Consider the following 21,144-nt stretch of genomic DNA (forward strand, 5'->3'; position numbering starts at 1 on the left):
AGTTTCAACCCACTGAGCACCTTATGCAGTATAGTACAGCTACATACAACTGTTTACATCATGTCAACCTGATACCGCACATAAAAGTGAAATACAGCAGTAGAGCATGATCAAGGGCGCAGTTAATGAAAGAACCAACTCAGAGCAGAAGTGGAACAGTTCAAAATATTTATTTGCAGTACAAATGATAATACCAAGGGAGGTCAAGAGGGCAATTAAATTTGTTCCAGCATTTTAAATGAGTTGCCATAACAAGAGAGACAAAGCCAGCGAGCCCACAGCGAGGCAGTCAGTGTTCACCGCTGCAGGAGCCGAGCTTCTCCCTGCAGGAGCAGAGCAGCGTTTGTCATCACGTTGTAAACAAAGCATAAAAATCTCCCTGGTTGCTTAGTAGAACAGCCATAACACTGTCATAATGAAAAAAAAAATACAATATACAACAGCGTGTTCCTAAAGAGATAAAACAACGGCGAGCCAGTTTATAAGAATGCATTGTTATCTCCCTCACACCTCTCATCTCCAGCAGGACGTCGCCCTCGTATCGAGCGAGTCCAACCGCGTGCCTCTGGTCGGTGTCCAGCTCATCCCACTGCTCCTCGGTGACGGCCCACGCCTGCTCCACGCTCAGCCACGACAGCTGAACGGCGCCGAACACTACCTGCCAAGCACGCAGCACAGTCATCAACCAGCGCCTACAGGGCACCTGTGGGAAACATCCTCTCACACAGCGTTTGCCCTGTGTGAGAGGATGTGTGTGTTTGATGAGACAAATGTGTGTGTTTGATGAGACAAATGACGCGTGAGGTAACGTATTACTATTATTATTCTTTTAACATTTGAGCTTCAAAGTACAGAGAAATATAAAAGGTTTATGTTCGTTTTTACATTTTACTGCTGACAGAGACAAAGGTTTCTCTGAGTGTAGGATGTGTTTGTAATAAACATGACAGCGTGACAACAAATAGTCGAGAGACAATCATGAATCACGGTCAATTTATGAGTTTGGAATTTACTGGCTTTTTCCAACAAAGGATTTTTATTGAATGTCATTTGTTTTTCTTTGTGTTTTTGATTAGAGTGGATGTGTGAACAGTAAATAATTAGTGACTTGTTTTTACACTTAGCTGTGTGTGCAGCAGCTGCTCGTGGCCATTTTTGCAGCAGTTTTTTTGTCCTATCAATGCCGTAACAGTGACCACTGTCTTAAAGTGTGCAAATACGTCACAATATTGTGGCAATAAGGAAGCGAGCTGAACTCCAGGATCCCGAATGTGAAGCAGCTACATGTAATTCAGGCATCTCAACACATCATTACACACGTGTTCTTCCTACTGCGCAAAAGATCGTTTCCATTCGTTCCCAGTTAATGAAGCGTTTTTCTGTTGGCACAGAAACTGAATGTAGTTCAACATTAAACAGTTCAGTCTAAACATCTATTTGTGCCACTATCGTTGTAATTTAAATATTCAGATAGTGGATGTTTTCCTATATTTGTGACTCCTATATGCTTCTGTTTTGTGGCTCACGCTTACTGTGGATTCTACATGTTTGTTCCCTTGACACTGGCCTGAATAAACAGCCACATCACATCACAGGGGGAAACTCACTGCCATCTTTTTGGGTGACATCAGGCCGATGGCTTCAGGTGTGATTCCCTCCACTTGCTCTTGTACCAGCGCCGACAGCACCATGTCCTCCAGACCCGCTGGACACAAACACAAGCACTGTTGTCACACAATTAAGGCTTCAAATCACGGGAAAGCTTGTCACCTTTCCCGTCTAGTCTCTTCCCTCTGGCATCTTTTCCAAGTGTACATATCCATCCTGGAGCTGTCATTCCCTTCTCCTGCCCTCTTTACTCAAAAACAGTTGATAAAGGTTTATATCCCCAGGGATGTTTTGTTCTACTGCACCTGCCAGTGTCCCGATTTCCGTAAAAACTTCCGGTCCCCAAGCGCTGACTGGACCAAAGGCCTCTGGTCTGGACAAACGGCTTGTCAAAGCCTCCATCTGCTGTTCGGTGCAGGGCAAAGCAATCTCCCGCAGGTACAGCACGGCCATGCTGCAGTTTGAGGAAGCAGATTCAGGATTTAATTCTCTCCTGAAGGTCTGCATGAGCTTTGTGCTGTTGCAAAACACTCTTTATGCAGCGAGTATTCGAACGTGACATATAAGCAGGTGACTCTGTAAGGCCACAGGAAGAGATGGCATCAGTGCAAGAATGTGGATGAACAACCAGTGAGTGGTTGACTGACCTCAGGTTATACGGGCTCAGTTGTTTTATCTCCGAGGGATAAAGTCCACAGATCAAATGGCCAAATGCTGCCAGATCAGTGACTGAGAGCTGCTGCACCTTCAGTTTTCTCTTCATCATCACAGCCAAAATCACAGATCTCATCTGAGAAGCCAGACACGTGCCTCACATTCACTGACGTTAAAGTATTGAAGCTGAGAGGTAAAACTATTCTATAATTCACCTTTTTAGGGCTCCAGTCTGTCAGTGTCCCCAGATGTGCAACCACACCCAGATCGGTGATGTCGGCGTCTTGCAGCTCTCTTTCCCCCATCTCGGTCACCAGCGAGCCCAGAGCCAGCACCTGGTCGGCCCTCACCTCTCTGACTGGGCTGAAAAACTGGATGGGACAACAACAGGACACTAGTGCAACCAAAACTGAACGTACCATGAAAGCAAAGAATCAAATAAATGCCAAACAAGCCAGAGAAACAGCGGCGCGTATTTTTACCTGCCTCAGCTTCACCCAGAGTGCTCGGCGTTGCTCAGGGCTTAGAGACATGTCCCCACCAAAATCCTCCACACACTGTCTCAGGTCGTCCAGCAGCATTCGGCCGAGCTGAGTGGAGGTCCAAGCCGAAGGAAACGTCCCTCTAATGTCTGCGCAGCTCGGAACGGGCACTGCTCAATGAGACAAGTCAAACTCTAAGTACAGTAGATTACTGGTAGCTTCCAGATTCAACTGCCTACATATAGAAAACTAACTTTTTGCCCTCCTGCTCCGGCCTTTGACGATCCCTCGAAGGAGACTCTGAGTCTGCTGCCTCTGCCGGCGCTCGTCCATGCACCGAGTCCTACACACCGCGCCCACCGAGCTGTCCTCCCAGCGCCGCTGACCCGTCAGCACCTGCTCCACCGTGTCCTTATTCAGCACTGTCTGCACAGGCGGAGCACAGGTTCTGTAGTCAAGCGTGGCAGAGAGAATCAATGGCTTGCATGGAGTTGCGCTATTGGGTGCAGACCAGCGGGATGGAGTTCATCTGCTTTGTTGAGAGGGAAAACACCAGCCTGCCCAGATGTTCAACGTCTCCAGTTTGCCATTTGGACGGGTCCCTGGAAGACAAGTGCACATTTCTTACACTTTCTGCTGTTATCCATGTTTCATGATACATCATGAAACATACCTATCTGCCAACTTTGTACAGCATTTGCAACAATAGGATAAATTGTTAATTTCATATGTGATCTTATAAGGATGGACCCTATACGTTATTGACCCACATGCCATAATAGGGACCCAGCAGATGTGATGTGCTCCTTTACCCGAACAGGTCTTTTTGAGTGAGCAGGGCACTAATGTCTCTGAGCGCCTCTTTAGGAAGGCAGAAATTTCTCATCTCCTCCAGTCGTGGAGCCAGAGCGCCTCTATCCACCAGAGACAAACTGCCCCTGTCCAAGAACGTCAGTAAAGGACCCAGGAGGTCCAGCATGGAGCTGTCAATCTCCTCCTTCGCCAGAGAGGAGCCCTGCAGAGCAACACGTACACACACCAGACGTGGATTACAAGGATTTCACACTGCCTCAACTCCACTTGTGTGAAAATCTGTCCAGAGGATGAAGCGGGTTATGTTGTGAATTTCTGACTCTGCTCTTTGCTCTCACATGCTGTACATGTGGGTGTCCGCTTGTTATAGGAGCTTCGAATGAACCAGCAAATGTAGTTTGTTTCTTCTGCCCCATTAATGTGTTATTACAAATCAAGTATATGAGTCACCATCACTGACGCAAGCCCTGATTTAATTTCACCAGAAACAGTTCCAGTTTGGTTTCTGTTTATCATGTTAGTCACCCTCAGGTTAACCGAGGCCTTCTGAGGTATCTTAATGGTATTTATACATCACATGAAACAGCTTGATTATAATGGCACGATTCTGCCTGAAACCAATAAGAACGTGCCAACCGCTGCAAATCCTGTGAAGATAGGCAGTAAATGTGGTGTTTGTACTATTTACCAGCTCAGTTAGGGCCATCTCAGCTAAATTTGTCTGCTTGTAATGTGGAAGTCTGAGGAAATCAGCAAAGTGTGCCTGGATGTGGTTGAAGATCCCTCTGAGGGAGGAGTTGGAGAGTTTCTCTATCATCGTCACTCTGGAAGAGAACAGAACAGACCTTTAACTGTGACTTCCCAGTAAAATAAATATTTCTGTAAAATAAACATTTAAGCAGCTACTTACGGTAATGTTACAGCAAACTTAGAACTCAACACACTGAGATCCAGGTCAGGTCGTTTCCTCAGTTCCTCTATGATACATTTTTGCTAGTAACATACAAGAATAAACCGTACTTTTTAGTTTAGTGTTAAACATAATTTGTCATGGAAATCTTATTTGATGTATTTTAATCGTAGCTATAAATTGGTCTAATGAGTCATGGTTACATATCAAAGACTGTTATAAAGAGATTAACGTTTTAAAAAGGTGCTGAATTATCTGTTTCTCACCAGAGAAGGTCTAATGCCTCCAGGACAATCACTAACAAATTTAAGCAGCTCTGCAAAATGCGTATGGTTGGTCCAACTCCTCAGAAAGTCACAGCTCATCCCATCGGAGATATGACCCAGAGCCCTACAATGAAGGAGACATGATTATAAGCGGTTTATCAAGTAGCATTTGAACTGAAAACTTACTTGATTTCAGATGAATGATTAAAATCATATTTTGATGCATTAGGCCCATCTTACCTCACTGACGTGTGAGTGATGTTTTTAAACTGATGGATCTGTTTAAACAGAAACTGAGCCTATACAGAAAGAAAAGGTGTCAATCATGTCCCGTCATCTAAACAAGTCACAGTAGTTACAGTTGTTTCTGTGATGATCTCCGGTTTCTCCTGCTTTCCGCCAGTGCTGCTCTCGAACCAAAGACTAAACACAAAAAACACAGGCAACTGAAACATTTGCTTGTACAGTTATTTATACGGCCTATTTTAGCCTGAATAAGCCGTGTCACTGTATATTCCAGTGTAGCTGCTAAGTGAAAAGGGCAATCTTTATTGATTTGACTCAGGTCTTGTTAAGCCGAGAACAGGTGGTGAAAGCAGTCGAATACAATGTTGGCCGTGACAAAATCCCTTTAAGGTTGCCATTATTAATTTACGCTACACTCCTCCATGCCATTGTGTCCAATCCAAACTAATTAGCTTGATGGCGGATGGTGCATATGGAGTATTAATATCCTGAAAGGCTCATCTGAAGCATAGCCAATGAGTGGCAGATTAATGGGGGGGAGACTGGAAACATTTGCTTCTTTACTCAGGGAACTGGCAACCCTTTTGTTGTCCCATCAATGCCGCGTTAAACAGCACACGCGACCATATCAAAGCAATTTGTGCACCTGCTGAGGCGACCACTGCGCGTCTCTGTACAGGCCAATGCGCCTCAGGATGGCTTCTCCATCGGCCACCTCCATCAGCTCCCTCAGGGGGACAAACGGTAAGAGGCAGGTCCCCCGCTGTGTGATGTTCTGCAAGCGGAAAGCCTGTGGGCGCACGTTGAAAACCAGTAAACTCAGGGGCAGAGGCTTTTACAGGTGGAGGATTTGACAGGTTAACGTGTCCAGGGTGCAGTTATTGTGTCAAATGTGCCATTTCCCAGTGAGTTTTAAAAGCAGAAAGGCTGCACTGAATCCACCTCCGCTCAGCAGGTAGCAGCACTCAGAGACTCACAGCAAATTAAAAGGGGGGTGAACAAGTAGGATGAGTGATAAGTGATGTCACCTCCTGCACTCCATCGTACACCATGGCCCTTTGGCCTGGCTTGAGCTCGGTTAGCAGCACTCGCCAGCACTGGCAGTGAGCACTTTCACTGATCTCAGGCCAGCGGAGGTCTCGGAGCACAGCGGGAGACAGACCGGAGTGTAAGGGCCTCAGCCTGCACAGTTGCTCCAGGGTGAGCTGAGGAGAGAGAGAGAGAGAGAGAGAGAGCGAGAGAGAGAGCGAGAGAGAGAGAGAGAGAGAGAGAGAGGGGAACACGGCGGTGAGACTGCAGTTGCTTGAATGTCAGCAGAAATATTTTTAAAATGTCTACGTACATTAGTGTCCTTTGAAATCTTGGATAAGATTTGAAAAGCCTGGGGAAAGTATTGAAAAAGTGTGAATAGAAAATACAGCAGCGCTCATGACTTTAGACAGTTGAAGTGGTTTAAAGGTCACATACTGTGATTCTTCCCTTTTTTTAGCATCTAATTAACTGAAGATGTACAGTTATTACAAAAATCTTCTCATATTACAGTGAAGGTCACACTCTGAGAAGCATCAGGATTCCCCGGCTCTAAAGGAGCGCCGACTGCTCATAACACACAAGCCAGCCGACCTGCGCTGGGGAGAACGAGCGCAATCCTGGCTGAGCGAGGACTTCCACGAGCTGCTGTGACGGCAGCGACAACAGGAAGGACGCCCCCAGCTGCGGCAGCAGACCGCTGAGAGCAGACAGGTCCGATGGGGCCATGCTGCTGCCGTTCAGGGCCCGGACCGCGGGCAGCAGCCAGGCCGACAGCTGCCCACGACACACAGTAACACAAAGTTAGACGCCAAAGAAAAGGTGCGCTCGGAAGGTAGGAAGCTGTGCCCCTCCCTCACCCGGCCTCCGGCGCTGACCAGCCCCCCCGACACGCACTGGGCCAGCTGCTGGCACACAGCAGGCGACACGGGGGAGCTCTGGAGGTAATGGCCCAGCGCCACTGGGTCCAGGAAGCACGCAAGACCTCCCAACCTGCAGACAAGTCCGACACTTAGATCACAGAACACAATCAAAAGCTCTGAGCGGACGTTATAGTCATGATCACAGCGCTCAATAATAATAACGTCTCCTCCCTACGGCATTTTGTTAATATGAGTATGAAGCCAGAAGCCACCTCTGTATGTCATCACTGGTGAGATCTTCCTTCTCGCTGACGAGGGTGCGCAGCACATGGCGTCCCCGTACGCCGTCCAGGCTGCTGTTGCCGAGCAACGCTACCAGAGGCGTCAGCTGAAAGAGATATTAAACGTTGAAGCCGATGTCTGGAGTGCTGGGATGAAACCCGAGGGCACGGAGGAATAGCCTCTAACCTGTTGGGACGTCAGCTGCTGGAAATGACTGACGGGGAGATAAGGCAGAAGTGGGAGGATGGAGCTGAGGAAGTACGGTGGCCATGAAGGGACATCCCCCACCGCGCTCGACTGCAGCAGCCTTTTAACAAAGGCCTTTTTCTGCAGCGACTTCATGTCGGCGCTGTGGTCACGAATGGCTGTCAACCTGCAGGAAAGAGCTGTCAGTGTCCGAACGGGGGGCGACACGTCGAAGTGAACGCGGAGGGCGGGAGACGAGGCGCTCACACGCTGTCGTTGACGATCAGGGATGCGGGGAAGCTCATGATGTCGGAGACAGACATGAAGGGAATGAACTGAGACAGGTCCACGAAAAGCTCTGGCGTCACGCGAGGGAACTTATGGATGAAGGCAGCCGTCATCGTCTCCATGGCCTGCAACTCCTTTTGAGAGGCCTGGCAGAAATTTATATCGGATTTGATTTGATTGTTCATGAGCTGAGATAAAGCTGATCAAGGCGGATTCAGTAGGAGGCGACAAACCTGACTGGTCTCAACCTGCAGCTGGTCCCAACTCTGATGCATGTGGGAGATGAACCTCTTCACGGCGTCCTTTTCAGCAGACATCACCAGCGTGCGGATGCTGTCCCTCGGCATCTGGAGGTACTCCTGTCAAGAGACACAAGGTCCGGTGAGCTCGGCCGCCGGGCGGCGCTAAGCGCGCGGCTGCACGGGTCTGGTACCTGCAGCAGAACCCGGAGGGCGGACGAGTTGTCGTCCCGCTGGATCAGGTCCCACAGGACGGGCTGAGGCGACAGCACAGACAGGTTACTGAGCGCCCGCTTCTGAGCGTGCGTGCGTGCGTGCGTGCGTGCGTGCGTGCGTGCGTGCGTGCGGCTCTTACACTGAAGCAGCTCAGCAGATCCTCCTTCAGGGTGGCGTTGCGCTCTCTGCGCAGGAACACCCCCACGCTGTGCAGGACGCTGGTGGAGGCCTCCGGCTGCAGCGCGGCCCAGGACGCGTTGTCCAGCAGGCTGGAGAGGAGGATGGCCTGGCGCAGCCCCTGTCGGGCCTCTCCCTCCCCCTCCTCCAGACCCGCCGAGAGCCCCACCAGGAAGTCCAGCACGCGCAGCACGTAGCCCAGCGCCACCAGGAGCCCCTCGCGCTGCCCTCCCTCCACCTCGCACACGCTGAGCTTGTGAATGACGTCCAGCAGCAGCGGGGCCGGCTCCGCGCACAGCTGCGCCGTGTCCAGCGCGTACGGCGCCGGGAGCATGTCGAAGAACCGCCGCAGGAGGCACTTCCTGCCCGCCGGCTCGGCCCGCAGGTCGGCGCAGAGGGCGGCGAGGTCGGCGTTCAGACACACGTGCTCCTGCAGCCCCTGCGTCTGCCTGCAGAGCTCCAGGAGGGAGGCGTTGGCGAAGTCATGCGCGGCCCAGGCCCTGTACTGACAGGGGTCGGCGGGGTCGGCGCGGGAGGCGTTGAGGGTCTTGGAGCAGTAAGCTGCGGCCCAGCTGCCCGGGTCGTGGGGCTCCTTTGCACACAAGGCTGAGCTCAGTACGGAGTCGTTGGGCATGAAGCAGTGTCTGAAAGCCTGGGCGCTCAGCGAGCTGCTGCCCAGCTGGAGCACACAGTCATCGAGGCCCGGGCCCGCGGTCGCCGGCGCCGCCTGACCCGGCAGCTGCACGCACAGCTCGTCTATGCTTGTCTGGGTAAACAAATGCTGGTCCTTCGTCGACGCAGCCTGGAGAAAGAGCAAGAATGAGTTCCCACGCACGGCGTGAAAGAAGTGTGGGTTAAAAGCAGACAGGGCATATTCATTGTGCTCCATTACCTGCTGAGCTCTCTGCAGCCAGAAAGAGGTGTTGGCACAGACCGTGTTGTTGAACTCGTGGGCGAAGAACTCGCTGCACACGTGGACCCACAGGAAGTCGTCCTCGGCGGCGGACAGGTACCAGGCGGCATCGGAGCAGGTGGCGTGCAGGTCCGGCCCCATCTGAGCCGCTGTGGGGTTCACTGACCCGTTCTCCCCTTCGAAGAGCTTACAGTAGAGGAAGACGGTGAAGTTGGAGACGCCTGTCAGGCCTGGGATGGAGTCATTACAGGCTGCCTCCAGGATCTCCGTGGAGGTGAAGGGCTCCACTTCCCCCTGTCGGCCGCTGCCGTTGACCACTCTCTGTCTTGGTGGCAGGTCGAGCCGGGAGCCGGCAGGTGCTGCGGGGTGTTGATGGAGTCGTTTCGGCTCAGACGCTGCCCTCGAAGGGGACTTTCGGGGGGTCCCAGGCGTCTGGGCGGGTGTTCGTTGCGAGGCTTCTTCATCCTGGCCAGACGTGGAGGGGCAGGACAGGAACGGGAGGGAGCTGGGGAGGCCCTGGGAGCTGACTCCCAGGGCCTGGGCGTTCCATGTCACGTTATGCCTCACTCCCCTTCATGGACGGAAACAGGAAACAGGAAGCGGTCCCGTCACAGTTTCATGTCAGACGTGTGGAATTGGAGCATTTAGTGTCTTACCATAAGATCAGCTGTCTCAGGTCGCCTGCAGGAAAAAAAGAGTGAAAAGAAATATTGAGAGGAAATCAAAGCGAATGAGCCGCTGGCTGTAACAGCGCGGCTCAGCTCACAATGCCCGAGATATAGTGTTACTGCCGTCAATGGGGGCACGAAGAGATTAGCCGGGCTAACAACAGGTGCTTTCAATACGCAGGATGATTATAAAGATTTTAAAGCAGTGTCAGTCGCAGTCAGGTGAAACCAGGGACAAACACGTGAGCTTGAATGAAATCAGCTCACCTTTAAATGTTTAGCCACAGTTTATTATTGTTATTGAGCCGCAGCGCTGTAAACTCACCAACGGAGCAGCGGCCCCGGGCGCCGGGCTGCGGCGCGTCCACGAGGCTGCTGACGTCGTCCAGCATCGCCATGGTAACGCGCGACACCTTCCTCCTCAGGTTGGCATAGACGGAGCTCCCCACCCGGTGCAGGAGGCCCCTCCTCAGCCCGTCCAGACCCTGCACCAGCGCCAGGCTCTCCTGGGCCGCGCTGTCTGCTCGCTCCCCTCCCCCCGAGCGGTACAGCGCCTGCAGCAGCGAGCTCTGCACGGCCGCCGCCGGCTCGGACGCGTTTCCGGCCGGCCCGCCCTGCTTCGTGGCCTCCGGGGGCAGGCTGAAGGGCTTCAGGCGCCCCGAGCCCCTGGCGGGTTCGGCCCCGCCCCCCGATGGATGCAGACTGACCACCGGCTTCCAGCTGCGCGTTTCTAGAAAGCCCAGGAGCTGCTGGAGCCAGCCGACGCTGAACGCGCAGTCGCTCCGGCCCTGGAGGGCGCAGATGAAGCCCTGCAGGCCGGCGCTGGCCTGGCCGTAGGTCCCGCTGACCAGAGCCTGAAGAGCGGCCTCCAGCACCGCGCTCACCGTCCGCCAGTTCTCCGACAGCAGCGCCAACAGGGACCCGTGCGGCTGGCGCTGCGATAAGGAGAGCAGCGCTTGCAGCAGCCCCAGGAGCCAGTCCCAGTGGGGACTCCCCCTCAGGGACAAAAACCAGTCCTGCACCTTGAAGCTGGGACGCGGCGGCGGCCGGCCGTCGCCCTGGCTCAGGAGGAACTGCAGCACCTTCGCCCACAGCTGCTCCTCGTCCAGGTCCGCCGGGGCCTCGTCCAGCTCGGCGCCCATCTCTTGGAGGTAGAGGGAAATGTTGTGGAGGAAGCCGGAGAGTCGGTGCGTGTCGAGGGGCCTCTGCGGCGAGGGCCGCGTGCGTGCGGGCAGGAAGCCAAGCGTCTTCAGACTGCCCATGATGCTCCGCACCCACGGGGGCACGCGCGGCTCCCGGGGCGCCTCCGGAGCCGCTCTCTGAGGATTCCGGCCGTCTTTTGCCCACTTTGAAAGGATCTCCCTGAGGATGACATCCCGCGGCGTCTCCTCGCCGCCTCCTGAAACAGTCCCATTACAGACGGGAACGAATGCTGGACCAGTACTGTGTCTACGTCCTGGGGGTGTGCTCACCTGCTCTCTCCGGGGCCCCTTGTCCCAGTAAGACGGCACAGAGGACGATGCTGAAGCGAAGGCTGGCCATGCCTGGCCCTGCGTGTGCCGTCCTCATCTCATGCCAGCGTCAGTCACACGGGGCTGTCACATTTTTCTCTTTAGGCTGGTGATTTAAAAAACGCTTGAAAGGAAGCAGCTCTTTTTTCCGCCTTGAGTCATGGTATGGACTCAAGTGTCCCAGTGGAGGGATATTAAACCTTAATGACCGGCATCCACGTTACCTTAGCACTTTACCCGCCTGCTTACTAAGACAAGCATCGGTAATATACACACTAAAAGCCTGTGGACTGTCAGACCTGTGTCTATAGGTGAGGCTGAAATGAGCATTCAAAAATATGATAAATATTAGAGTACATAGTTTGTATTTTTACACATTTGTCACGTAATACAGGTCTGTCTAGTCCATTACGCATACACTTTGTGCTGATTGCTTGAATTCGAAGAGTGAAGTGTTGCCAGGACTCACCAGCTCTCACAGCCCGTCCTCGCTCCTCTCGCCTGCCAGCATCTCTACCTCAGCGGCGTCGAGGCTGACCTCTTACAGGGTGGCACTGTTTCACCATCACTCCAACTTTCTCTAGCTGTCAGTCTCCGCGCGCACCCCTCCCACCGCTGCTCCCTGCCCCGCTCCGCTCCTCGGGCTCCTTATGTTCAGGCTCCTTATGTTAAACATGCATAGGCTGCAGCAGCCAATGGCGCCGCCATGACATGACATTTAAGGGTTCTGTTTTTTCAGGGCAAGGCCTATATTTGGATGCACAGTTTATTGATTTACGTTGCCCAGTTATTTTTTTCCTGGCTCCTCGCGAGGCCACAGAAAGGTCAACTGTGTCGTAGGTGCCTAAACAAGGTGAGAATCTGTATCAGGTTAATCACACCAAGGATATCGTCCCATTCTCCATCAATCCACTGACTGACTCTCTATTGAGCTGTCTCTCAGACGGGACTGTGGGTTTGTGAAGGGGTAGTCTTACTAAGGGGGTCAGACCAGCCGAACTCTGCGTGCTGTCACTGTTTAGAGTCATTTATCCTTCACTGGAGCAGACTTACAATTGAGCCCTGCACAAGGGCACGGGAGCAGGCTCCTCAGAGTCAGACCACTGTCTGTGGGCCCTGAAACCCAAGAGGGTTGAGTGAAAGGACCACCCCCTCCCTCCACGCGCTTTAGCTGTGTGATACCGAGGCCTGCACAGGGACAATAACTTCCTCCTGTATTATTGATACCACAGGGAACAGCGATCACTCAGTGCAGCAGGGCTCGATTCACCACAGGAATATTCAATGAGAAACTGGATCCACCCCATACGTTCCCCTCGCTCTGCTGGAAACTCAGTGATAGCGGTGCAGAAATCAGCAGGTGAAACTAGCTGTTGAGATTGGAATACTCTGCTATTTCCACCGCAGACATATGGAAACATAAAAGCTCAAACCTACTCCACACTGAGTTCATCTGATTTATATTTTTACAATTGTATGATATTAAAAATAACTTTAACTTTTTTGATTTTCGGACTATTAATGTTACTGTACAAAATACCTACATAGCTCAGATTTACTCCATCAGTAAAAGGTTTTTGCTTTATTCAAAGGCAGGTTTAAACAGAATGGCTGATGGTTTACAAATACAATACAGGGAATGTAAATTAGGAAGGAGAAGGCCATTCTAGAGGAACCAGGAATCAAACCACCACTACTGCCCTGCCAGATCATTCAACTGGCACCTTCCCTTCTCTCACTCCCTCATTTCCCTGAGGAATTCATGTGAAACGGCAAAACAAAGCCAAGTAAATGAAACTAGCGAAAAATCTCCAAATAAAGTCTTTAGTTTCGAATTTATTTGTAGATACTTTCATCTTCTGTATCTGACAGCATGTGATAAGTATCCACTGTCAGCCTGAATCATCAAGAACATAATGGACCAGTTCATCTGTCTGTTAAGAAACATCAATAACAGTATAAAGGAAAAATATGACAAATATAGTAGGACAGATTCCAGTGAGATCCTAGGCAAGTGAGATTTGTTGTTAATAGTTTAGTTTGGACTTTTGTTGATTCTTCTTTTGCCAAGAGCCGAGATCTGTTCCAGACTTTTCCCAGCCAGGCTGCTTTCAAAGGGCTTCACACTCAGCTCCTCCACTGGGACACCAAGAGCCCTTTGCTTTGCTTCATAGGTCAACAGCAAATCCTCACGAGCCTGCCAGAAAAACAGTGTTTCCTAAATATGACCGTCACTACAAAGCTGGTTCACACTCCATCATCAGGTAAACAAGTCTGTGAAGCACTTACTTTGGAAATTAGAGCTTTTTTATGTTGTAGGTTTTGGATGGACTTATTACTGGAGTCAATGGTTTCCTAAAAGCAAAGAATATATATATTGTGTTTATAGAGAAGCATAATGTGGTTTATGACATCAGCAAACAGGAGTATGATGGATAGAAGTGCAGTAGAAATACAATAAGGCAGCTGCAGAAGTACCTGGATGCCGTCTGTGATCCCACGAAGTGCGGTCTGGTCCACGTTAGGGGCACAGAGCAGTGAGCTGAGCCGAGCCTGAGTCGCCTCCACGCTGTCCGTCAGGGCTGACACTCTCCTTTCTAGCAGCGCGTTATCCGTATCAGCTTTTTGCTGCACTTTCTCAATATTCTCAATGTGGGTTTTGTACAGTTGGTCCCTTTCCAGCTGCAGCTGTAAAATGTGCATGCGTTCAGACACACACACACGCACAAACACACACACACATCTGCTATGCTCATAATTCATTGTAAGGGTTGTGCAACAAGACACGGTGATTGTTGGCTTTTACCTTGCTGAATTTTTTTTCTAATACTTCATAGTTCCATTTCAGATCACTCAGCTCTTTTTCTTTGATGTTTTCAGTAACATCCTGTCAAAGGCAGTGTCACAAATTAAGCATGGGCACATCAACAGCCTGCTACTGGACATTCATCAGTTAGAATGACAGTGTGGAAACAGTGTCACCTTGGTCAAGATGCTGTTTTTCATTTTTTTCTCAAGGTCGTTCACTTCCTTCTTGGCTTCTGTTATTAAGTCAGCGAGACGTTTGTTGTCCTGCAGAACAGGGATCAGGTCCTTTTCCTTCACCGTCTGATCCGTCTTCATTTTTTTTATTTCCAACTAAAAAGGGTCACATTAAAGAACTTAAGTCAAGAACTACTTCATCATCATCTCACTGCACATTGGGAAACTATGATGGGCATTTTAGCAAATGTATAGATTAAACAATTCTTGGGACGATTAAATAATGAAACAGACTCAATGATTCAGTGTTTTCAGTCTAACAAAGTGAAGAACGTGTGCATTTATGTTTGTACCCTGATTAAGTGGCTTGCTTCCGCAACATCTTCCATGCCATGTGCAATCTCATGAGCCTCACTTAGAACTTTGTTGTGGTTTTCTGTGAGAGCAGCGATGTGGTTCTTCCAATGAGCTTCTCTCTCAATGGTCACGTTAGTCCTCATGTTGTCCAGGTCTTGCGGCAGCAGCTTCAACTTTTCCTCATACTTGGCTTCAACTTCTGTTCAGATCATCACACAACATGATACTTTCCACATCTGTTTCATTTTTTACATACAATGATGATGAATGTTGGATTTGAGGGTGATATTTACCTGCCAGTTTCTTTTCCCAGTCGTTCCTTGTTTCACTCATTTCTTCTTTGTGTTTCTGTTAATATTAATGGCCACATTTGAATCAATGTATCTCTAATGAACTACTGTATATGAGACTTAGGACTAACATTAAATCCACAGATCTTTATAGACTTAGTGTTTACTACCAACCAGCTCAAGCTCCATGACGAGGCTTTCATTGTCAAGCTCCTGAATGTCCACCATGATGGATCTTCTTTCGTTGTGTAGCTTGGTCTCTAACTGTTGCTGCTCTTTCTGCACCACCTCACTGGTGACTAAACCATCTGCTTTCAACTCAGAGATCGTGTTCTGGTGTTCACACAGGAGGTGCTTCATCTTCTGCTTATACACCTAGAGGAAATTAATAATTAGATGTGCAACCTACAATGAAGTCATTTAAACTGGTCTACAGGGCAATTAATCTACTGGGATTCACGCCTCCACCAAAACTGCCTTTATGCTGCTTTAAATCCTGTTCCACCGACACATTGAAAAAGACAATCAATACATCAATGCACAAAGACAGACAGATACTAAGGTCAGTAAACTCACACTGTCAAAGTGATGAAAAGGCGTATTTACTGTCTATTGTTTCTTCTGCAGTGAATAGACCTTACCTTGATCTCTACTTGGTGGCGTCCCTCATCCTCCTCTATGTCCTTATCCAGGTTTTTCCGTTCAGCCTTCGCCTCTTCTAGTTCTCTGTCTGTGATCTTCCACAAAGTTTGAATCTTGTCTCTCTCCAGCTGAAAGTAGTTTCTCTCCTCCCTCTCCCTATCCAGCTCCTCTCTCAGGCGCACGATGTGCTCCTCCAGCTGTAACACACACAGTCATTTTGCTTTGGCCATTTCAAAGGCAGCCACGGTGGGTAAATGGAAATCCTGTTAACTCTGCAAGCGATTTTAACAAAGTAACCTCGATGTGAGCTCAGTGCTGGTGAGACACAGGCCGACACATTACAAATGTATAATAAAGTGCCTGCATTATAACAGCTCTGGACGTTATCGACACATTTCAGGCTCATACTCTTCACTGATGTCTGTATCTATCAATGCTGGCATTAGTTTGACTAACACGTGAACACATGACACTGTCCGACCTGCTCCTTTGACATCTCCTCCTTCGTAAGGCCATCGATCAATGTAGGCGCCTTGGTCTTTGCTGATGACTTTTTACTTGTGCCTTTGTTTTTCGGGGGCTGCGCAAATGTCAACACAACAGAAGCAAGTTAAGACTTCCTGCAGCAACCGTACAGTTATATTTAACACCGTTGTTGTGCTGAGGCAAACTAAGGTGGGTCGACAAGTATCAAAGAACTGGTTAGATTTCAAGGCACATAACAGGCTATTTAGTGTAACCTGTCGCCAGGTCTACTCCCGAGTCTTGGAATCTAATAGTATATCAAACTCGAGGCATTACCTGGTGTCGATACATTCAGATTTAGCGGTAGCTCGTTGTTGTGGGGCTAAAATTAGCGAGTAACCGCAGTTAGCTCAAAAAAAGTTAACTTGCGATCAATACATTCATTTACTCACCATCGTATACACGGGACGAGCCACATGCAGCTACTGGAAATGTTGTTTTAGTCAAAAGGAACGCTGCAGCCCTTTAACGCTAACGCCAGACGTCCACCGGTAGCAAACGAGCGTTGCCATAGCAACGCAAACTCCCCCACAGTCACGAATAGGGTATTACACTTAGTATAAACCTGTAACACTTAACGTTCTAACTTTCTATATATTTACAGCATTTATCGCAATATACAAACATTCGGTAACAATATATATATATATATATATATATATATATATATATATATATATATATATATATATATATATATATATATACACACACACACACTCCATTCTCAGCCCACGCGGGTGGTCTCATCCACTTTCCAAGCTCGGGTCCTCTACCAGAGGCCAGGGAGCTTGAGGGTTCTGCGCAGTATCCTTGCTGTTCCTAGGACTGCACTTTTCTGGACTGAGATGTCGGATGTTTTTCCAGGGATCTGTTGTAGCCACTCCTCCAGTTTGGGGGTCACAGCCCCCAGTGCTCCGATCACCACAGGCACCACTGTGGCCTTCACCTTCCAAGCCTTCTCCAGTTCTTCTCTGAGCCCTTGGTATTTCTCTAGTTTCTCATGTTCCTTTTTCCTGATGTTGCCATCGCTTGGTATTGCCACATCCACCACTATGGCTTTCCTCTGCTCTTTATCCACCACCACAATGTCTGGTTGTGTGATTGATATATATATATATATATATATATATGATGCTGGTGAATTAATATATGAATTAATTAATTAATTAATGAATTAATATATATTTGTACCACTAATTTGTACCAAAGTATTTGACTCTCACTCTACGAAAACGGGCTAAAGGTTCATTCCTTTTTATTAGGTATGGTCAAATATATAAAAAAGGAGTATATGTACATTTTTACAGTAAAATATTTACTTTTGCAGTGGCAGCACATTGTTCACAGTCAAGCATTGAGAACAGAAACATCATAGAGATCACAGAGGGTTTCACTGTCGTCCAGGTTATAGATGGGTTTATGGTCAGAAGGAGGCGGAGACAGATGAAGGAGTGGAGAAAGAACTGAGAAGGAAGCACAGGATTAACGAACATCCTACAAATGAATAATATGAATCTTAAAGTCACAAAACACTTACCCTGAGAGGCCACAAGCTTTGTGATGATATTTGCATTCATTATTTCTGTAAAGTTCGGAAGAAACATAATTGCATATTAGTTACAATCAAATATATAGAAATGCAAAATTAAAAACACAACAAAAGAGGTCACTACCATTGGGTGAGTCTAGTAGGTTTCTCAATTCCTTGGAGAAATCTGGCCCTGGGAAAATAATACAAAACATAATGTAGAAAGTCTAAGCACTAAAAAATGTGTAAAATGTGAAAACATAATGCAAATGTCTATGAAATAACTCATCACAAAGTCTCCAGTGAAAAGTGTGAGATGTAACTGATGAACTGCATTTATCTGCACATCATCAGTTACACGGCACTGGTAAGTTCAAAAAGCACATTACCTTGAGTAATGTTGCTCAAGTATTGCATTAGTGAAAAATATAATAATAAATATACAAAAACCCACATTTTCACAAACAATATAGAGTGGCATTTAGTTTGTTAGATAGATCTTTCTCCAGCAAAAGTACAGAGTATCTTTTGATTGCGTTTTAACAAAACACACACACGTGCACACGCACGCACGCACGCAAACACACACACACAAATACTCACATTTAGATGCGGCAGCACTGTCCGGCTCTGTCTTTAAAAATGGCCGTGATTGGAGAGGGTGCATGTCCTCCGTGGGCATCTTTGTAGTATCAGGTGAAGCTTGTAAATGTGTGTTTCTGCTTTGTGTATCGTTTGAAGCAGACATGGCTAACATGGCACTCTGCAACATTTCCTCTGGTGGCGGAACTGGCAATACTAACGGAACCGAGTTGACAGAGCCTTTGTTCAGTAGTACAACATCTATAGGTCCACTGCTGCTCTTGAGATAGATCTGGTACTTTACTGGGCCGTCCTGGACCTGAAGTCAGAGGTGCACATACCACATCAACTCATCTAAAAGGCAGCAGCACGAGAGCAAACTACAGCAGCTTCGTACAGCATGACGCAAGACTTACAGCTTTGGGAATGGGGACATCTAGCTGCGTGCCAGATGGCGGCCGTATGGCTAAAAGTGTGTTGCCTGAGGAGACACGAGACAGTAAACAGTAAAACAAATTACTGACTGATTTCTTTATTATTTCCTCTAAAATGATCAAGCAACAAGAATGTGAGCTGCTGAGGTGGTGCAAGTGCCATCAATGTTGTATATGCTTGTCCAGCTGTGTTAAATTTAATTAAACTCTGCACTTTACATTAAAAACATAATTGCTTTCATCTTTGGATCTAAGAAAAATAGGAGCATGATTATACATTACCACTGAAGCAGTTGCAAATATCGTCGTGATTCACATAGGTCAGAGTTGATAGGAGTTAAGGTTCAACTTGAAATATTGCACAAATTTAAACCATGAACATTCAACATTTTCAAAAAATGATTGTATTTTAAAAAAACAAATGTACTATATACATGAAGACGCAATGTGTTCACTAGTGCATTAAAAGGATATTTACTGCAGTCTTCTGTAATGTCCCTGATGCTCTGTTCCACCGAGTGTTTATGCTGGTCCAGCATGAATTCCTTCTGCTCCAAATCCTCCAACTCTGACATTAACTCTCTCAGTCTCTTTGTTAACTTATAAGATACATCACCCCTTGAGTGCAAAAAGAATACGATTAGTAAATATATTTAGCCCAACAGTCCTGGCACTCATCTAATCATATGTAAACAAGAAAAGGTTAAACACTTACACCCACTTTATGATCCTCTTGTCTATTTTTACAATCAGACCAATGCCCTCCAGTACATTTGTGATATCATAGATTCGCCTCCTCTGCCCAGAAGTCAATATATGTATGGCCTGAAAGACATGAAAGTAGTCTTCTAGTACTCATTCTGTAAAAATGTTATTTTAATAATATATTTTGGAATTTATGATCTGAAGATTTAAGAGAATTAGCTAACTGATTGAACTGAAACGATGAGAAATCATTGTCAGTCAATAAGGTAATAATAAAACATAAGCTACAGGCTATAATGTGATAAATGTAAAGAAGACCCCTTGTGAGAGTGAGACATCTGTTACCTGTGCTTACTGTATGTGCAGCAAATTAATGTTGTATTAAAGCTACTTTTTCCATTTTTATTATATTACAGAAGTAACAAAAGAATAACCTTATTTCCCAGATTGCTGTAATCACTAATGTAATTACTGATAACAAAATACAATGAGAAATCAGTAATGAAGAAAAACGTGAATTGAAAAAGCACCAGTTGTTAAATAATACAGGTAACTAGCCTTTTCTTGATACCAGTTGACGACCATTAACTATGTCAATATTTACAAGATACTAAATTCTTTCCAGGCAACAGGATCCGTGTTTCTGTTGCGTGACTCAACCCAGATCACTTACATCTTTGAGGTCCAGCTCACCGTCTTTGGCTTCTTGAATTAACTCCATGAACTTCGTGGTCAGCACAGTGAGGCTCCTCTGCGTCCTCTGGTTCTTGGGGTTCGGATCCGATATATCGATCTCTTCGTCTGGGCTAAAATCATGATCCATGTCTCTGGCCGGGAAAGAACTAACTCAGTTTGAATCAGCTGCTTCGGCCCGCCTCGCACAACGGAAACGTCCACCTTCAAAGTAAAATCACTTATTTCCGCTCAGATTTGTTTTTCTACGTTTTATGCAAGATAAATGTTGTTAGAATTAGAGGTTTGGCAATTCAAAACCAATACGTACAAATCGTCTAACTTTCAATACAGATTTTTCATTTATAAAAGCGTGTATTAAACTACCACGTTACATGGATGAGACTTATTGTGACAGGTTAGCACCGGAAACACATTTATCCCAAACTGTTTCCACGGTAGTGGTAATTTCGATTTGTTTACGCATGGCATGGTTCAGAATCCGAACATGTTTTACTCCATGCCCAGTGTCTACATAGCATCAGCGTGCAGTGTTGAAATTACAGTTTACGCTTTTCTTTACCGTGATCTAGGTCAGAACCAGTGGGCCCCGGTTGCGAGTGGCTAATGAAGACAAAAAGCTAACATTTCAACCAGCAACCTCGACGACGGCGGTATTGGAACTGGGTGTTTCAAAGTTCAAATGGCTGGATAATGTCCACTACAATCTGGATCCTGTCTATAACAACTGTCTACAGAACCTTACACGTTTTACTACCCACCCTGCACCGATAAGGGACTAGTTAGGTGACTGGTTTTTTTCCGGTGGGTGTACTGGCTTTCACAATAAAGGCCTTTTTTGGACAAATCAGAGTAAAATGACTAAACCCACTAAAACGAATCTGCACTTCTGCAGTGTCAACGTGCAGATCATCCTAACAGGCCATCTTATGTAAAAGGTAATGTGTTTACGATAAACATAAAAAGTTAGGCCCACAATTCAAACAAAAGTATTGGGGGAGGGTCGAGGTAATGAGCCCACAAACACCCTTTGATCTGTAAAGTCTGTGGCC

The 21,144-nt window shown here is 47.6% G+C and overlaps 3 protein-coding genes across 4 annotated transcripts; all 3 read right to left on the reverse strand.

Annotated features, from left to right (window-relative positions):
- Nucleotides 1-154: 154 nt before the first annotated feature.
- Nucleotides 155-11,230, reverse strand: LOC114852745 (stereocilin). Its single transcript, XM_029145362.3, has 28 exons — nt 10,166-11,230; nt 9,829-9,853; nt 9,152-9,743; nt 8,222-9,061; nt 8,061-8,123; nt 7,861-7,986; nt 7,607-7,773; nt 7,340-7,526; nt 7,144-7,259; nt 6,869-7,001; nt 6,603-6,785; nt 6,322-6,360; nt 6,008-6,184; nt 5,626-5,769; nt 4,974-5,032; nt 4,734-4,857; nt 4,468-4,550; nt 4,246-4,381; nt 3,557-3,759; nt 3,256-3,346; nt 2,999-3,170; nt 2,745-2,914; nt 2,478-2,633; nt 2,256-2,398; nt 1,914-2,062; nt 1,608-1,705; nt 511-658; nt 155-323 (listed from the first exon to the last, which is right to left on the reverse strand). Exons 1-28 carry the CDS (start codon nt 11,100-11,102, stop codon nt 235-237), a joined length of 5,550 nt encoding a protein of 1,849 aa, XP_029001195.2. The 5' UTR covers nt 11,103-11,230; the 3' UTR covers nt 155-234.
- A 1,675-nt stretch (nt 11,231-12,905) lies between these two features.
- LOC114852761 (dynein regulatory complex subunit 4-like) lies at nt 12,906-16,700 on the reverse strand. The gene is made up of 11 exons (XM_029145386.3): nt 16,540-16,700; nt 16,104-16,202; nt 15,622-15,819; nt 15,155-15,355; nt 14,984-15,038; nt 14,687-14,889; nt 14,334-14,489; nt 14,158-14,238; nt 13,830-14,039; nt 13,641-13,706; nt 12,906-13,548 (listed from the first exon to the last, which is right to left on the reverse strand). The coding sequence occupies exons 1-11, from the start codon at nt 16,540-16,542 to the stop codon at nt 13,387-13,389; spliced, it is 1,434 nt and encodes a 477-aa protein (XP_029001219.1). The 5' UTR covers nt 16,543-16,700; the 3' UTR covers nt 12,906-13,386.
- A 681-nt stretch (nt 16,701-17,381) lies between these two features.
- On the reverse strand, nt 17,382-20,887 carry LOC114852311 (transcription factor E2F4-like). 2 transcript variants are annotated; one of them, XM_029144632.3, is made up of 10 exons: nt 20,655-20,887; nt 20,073-20,224; nt 19,410-19,519; nt 19,169-19,312; nt 18,977-19,020; nt 18,677-18,741; nt 18,282-18,579; nt 17,824-17,871; nt 17,688-17,732; nt 17,382-17,613 (listed from the first exon to the last, which is right to left on the reverse strand). In XM_029144632.3, the coding sequence occupies exons 2-10, from the start codon at nt 20,220-20,222 to the stop codon at nt 17,498-17,500; spliced, it is 1,020 nt and encodes a 339-aa protein (XP_029000465.1). In that variant the 5' UTR covers nt 20,223-20,224; nt 20,655-20,887; the 3' UTR covers nt 17,382-17,497. The 2 variants fall into 2 exon arrangements, with proteins under 2 accessions (XP_029000465.1, XP_029000464.1); XM_029144631.3 differs by having other exon boundaries at nt 20,073-20,296; nt 20,655-20,886.
- Between the last annotated feature and the right edge of the window lie 257 nt (nt 20,888-21,144).

Source organism: Betta splendens, chromosome 3, assembly GCF_900634795.4.
Source record: "Betta splendens chromosome 3, fBetSpl5.4, whole genome shotgun sequence".
NCBI classification, from domain to species: domain Eukaryota; kingdom Metazoa; phylum Chordata; class Actinopteri; order Anabantiformes; family Osphronemidae; genus Betta; species Betta splendens.

Excerpts from the sequence above, each read along its gene's own strand:
- LOC114852745 (XM_029145362.3), bottom strand. The coding sequence starts at position 11,102 with ATGGGCAGTCTGAAGACGCTTGGCTTCCTGCCCGCACGCACGCGGCCC. Across the intron at positions 7,527-7,606 it reads CTGATCGTCAACGACAGCGT|GTTGACAGCCATTCGTGACC; the intron begins GTGAGCGCCTCG and ends TCTTTCCTGCAG. Across the intron at positions 324-510 it reads CGTCCTGCTGGAGATGAGAG|GGAGAAGCTCGGCTCCTGCA; the intron begins GTGTGAGGGAGA and ends CTGCTCCTGCAG.
- LOC114852761 (XM_029145386.3), bottom strand. Across the intron at positions 15,820-16,103 it reads AGGAGATGTCAAAGGAGCAG|CTGGAGGAGCACATCGTGCG; the intron begins GTCGGACAGTGT and ends TGTGTGTTACAG. Across the intron at positions 13,549-13,640 it reads AAAAAGCTCTAATTTCCAAA|GCTCGTGAGGATTTGCTGTT; the intron begins GTAAGTGCTTCA and ends TTTTTCTGGCAG.
- LOC114852311 (XM_029144632.3), bottom strand. The coding sequence starts at position 20,222 with ATGGATCATGATTTTAGCCCAGACGAAGAGATCGATATATCGGATCCG. Across the intron at positions 19,313-19,409 it reads AAGAGGATCATAAAGTGGGT|GGGTGATGTATCTTATAAGT; the intron begins GTAAGTGTTTAA and ends TTTGCACTCAAG. Across the intron at positions 19,021-19,168 it reads ATTACAGAAGACTGCAGTAA|TCTGACCTATGTGAATCACG; the intron begins ATATCCTTTTAA and ends ACTCCTATCAAC.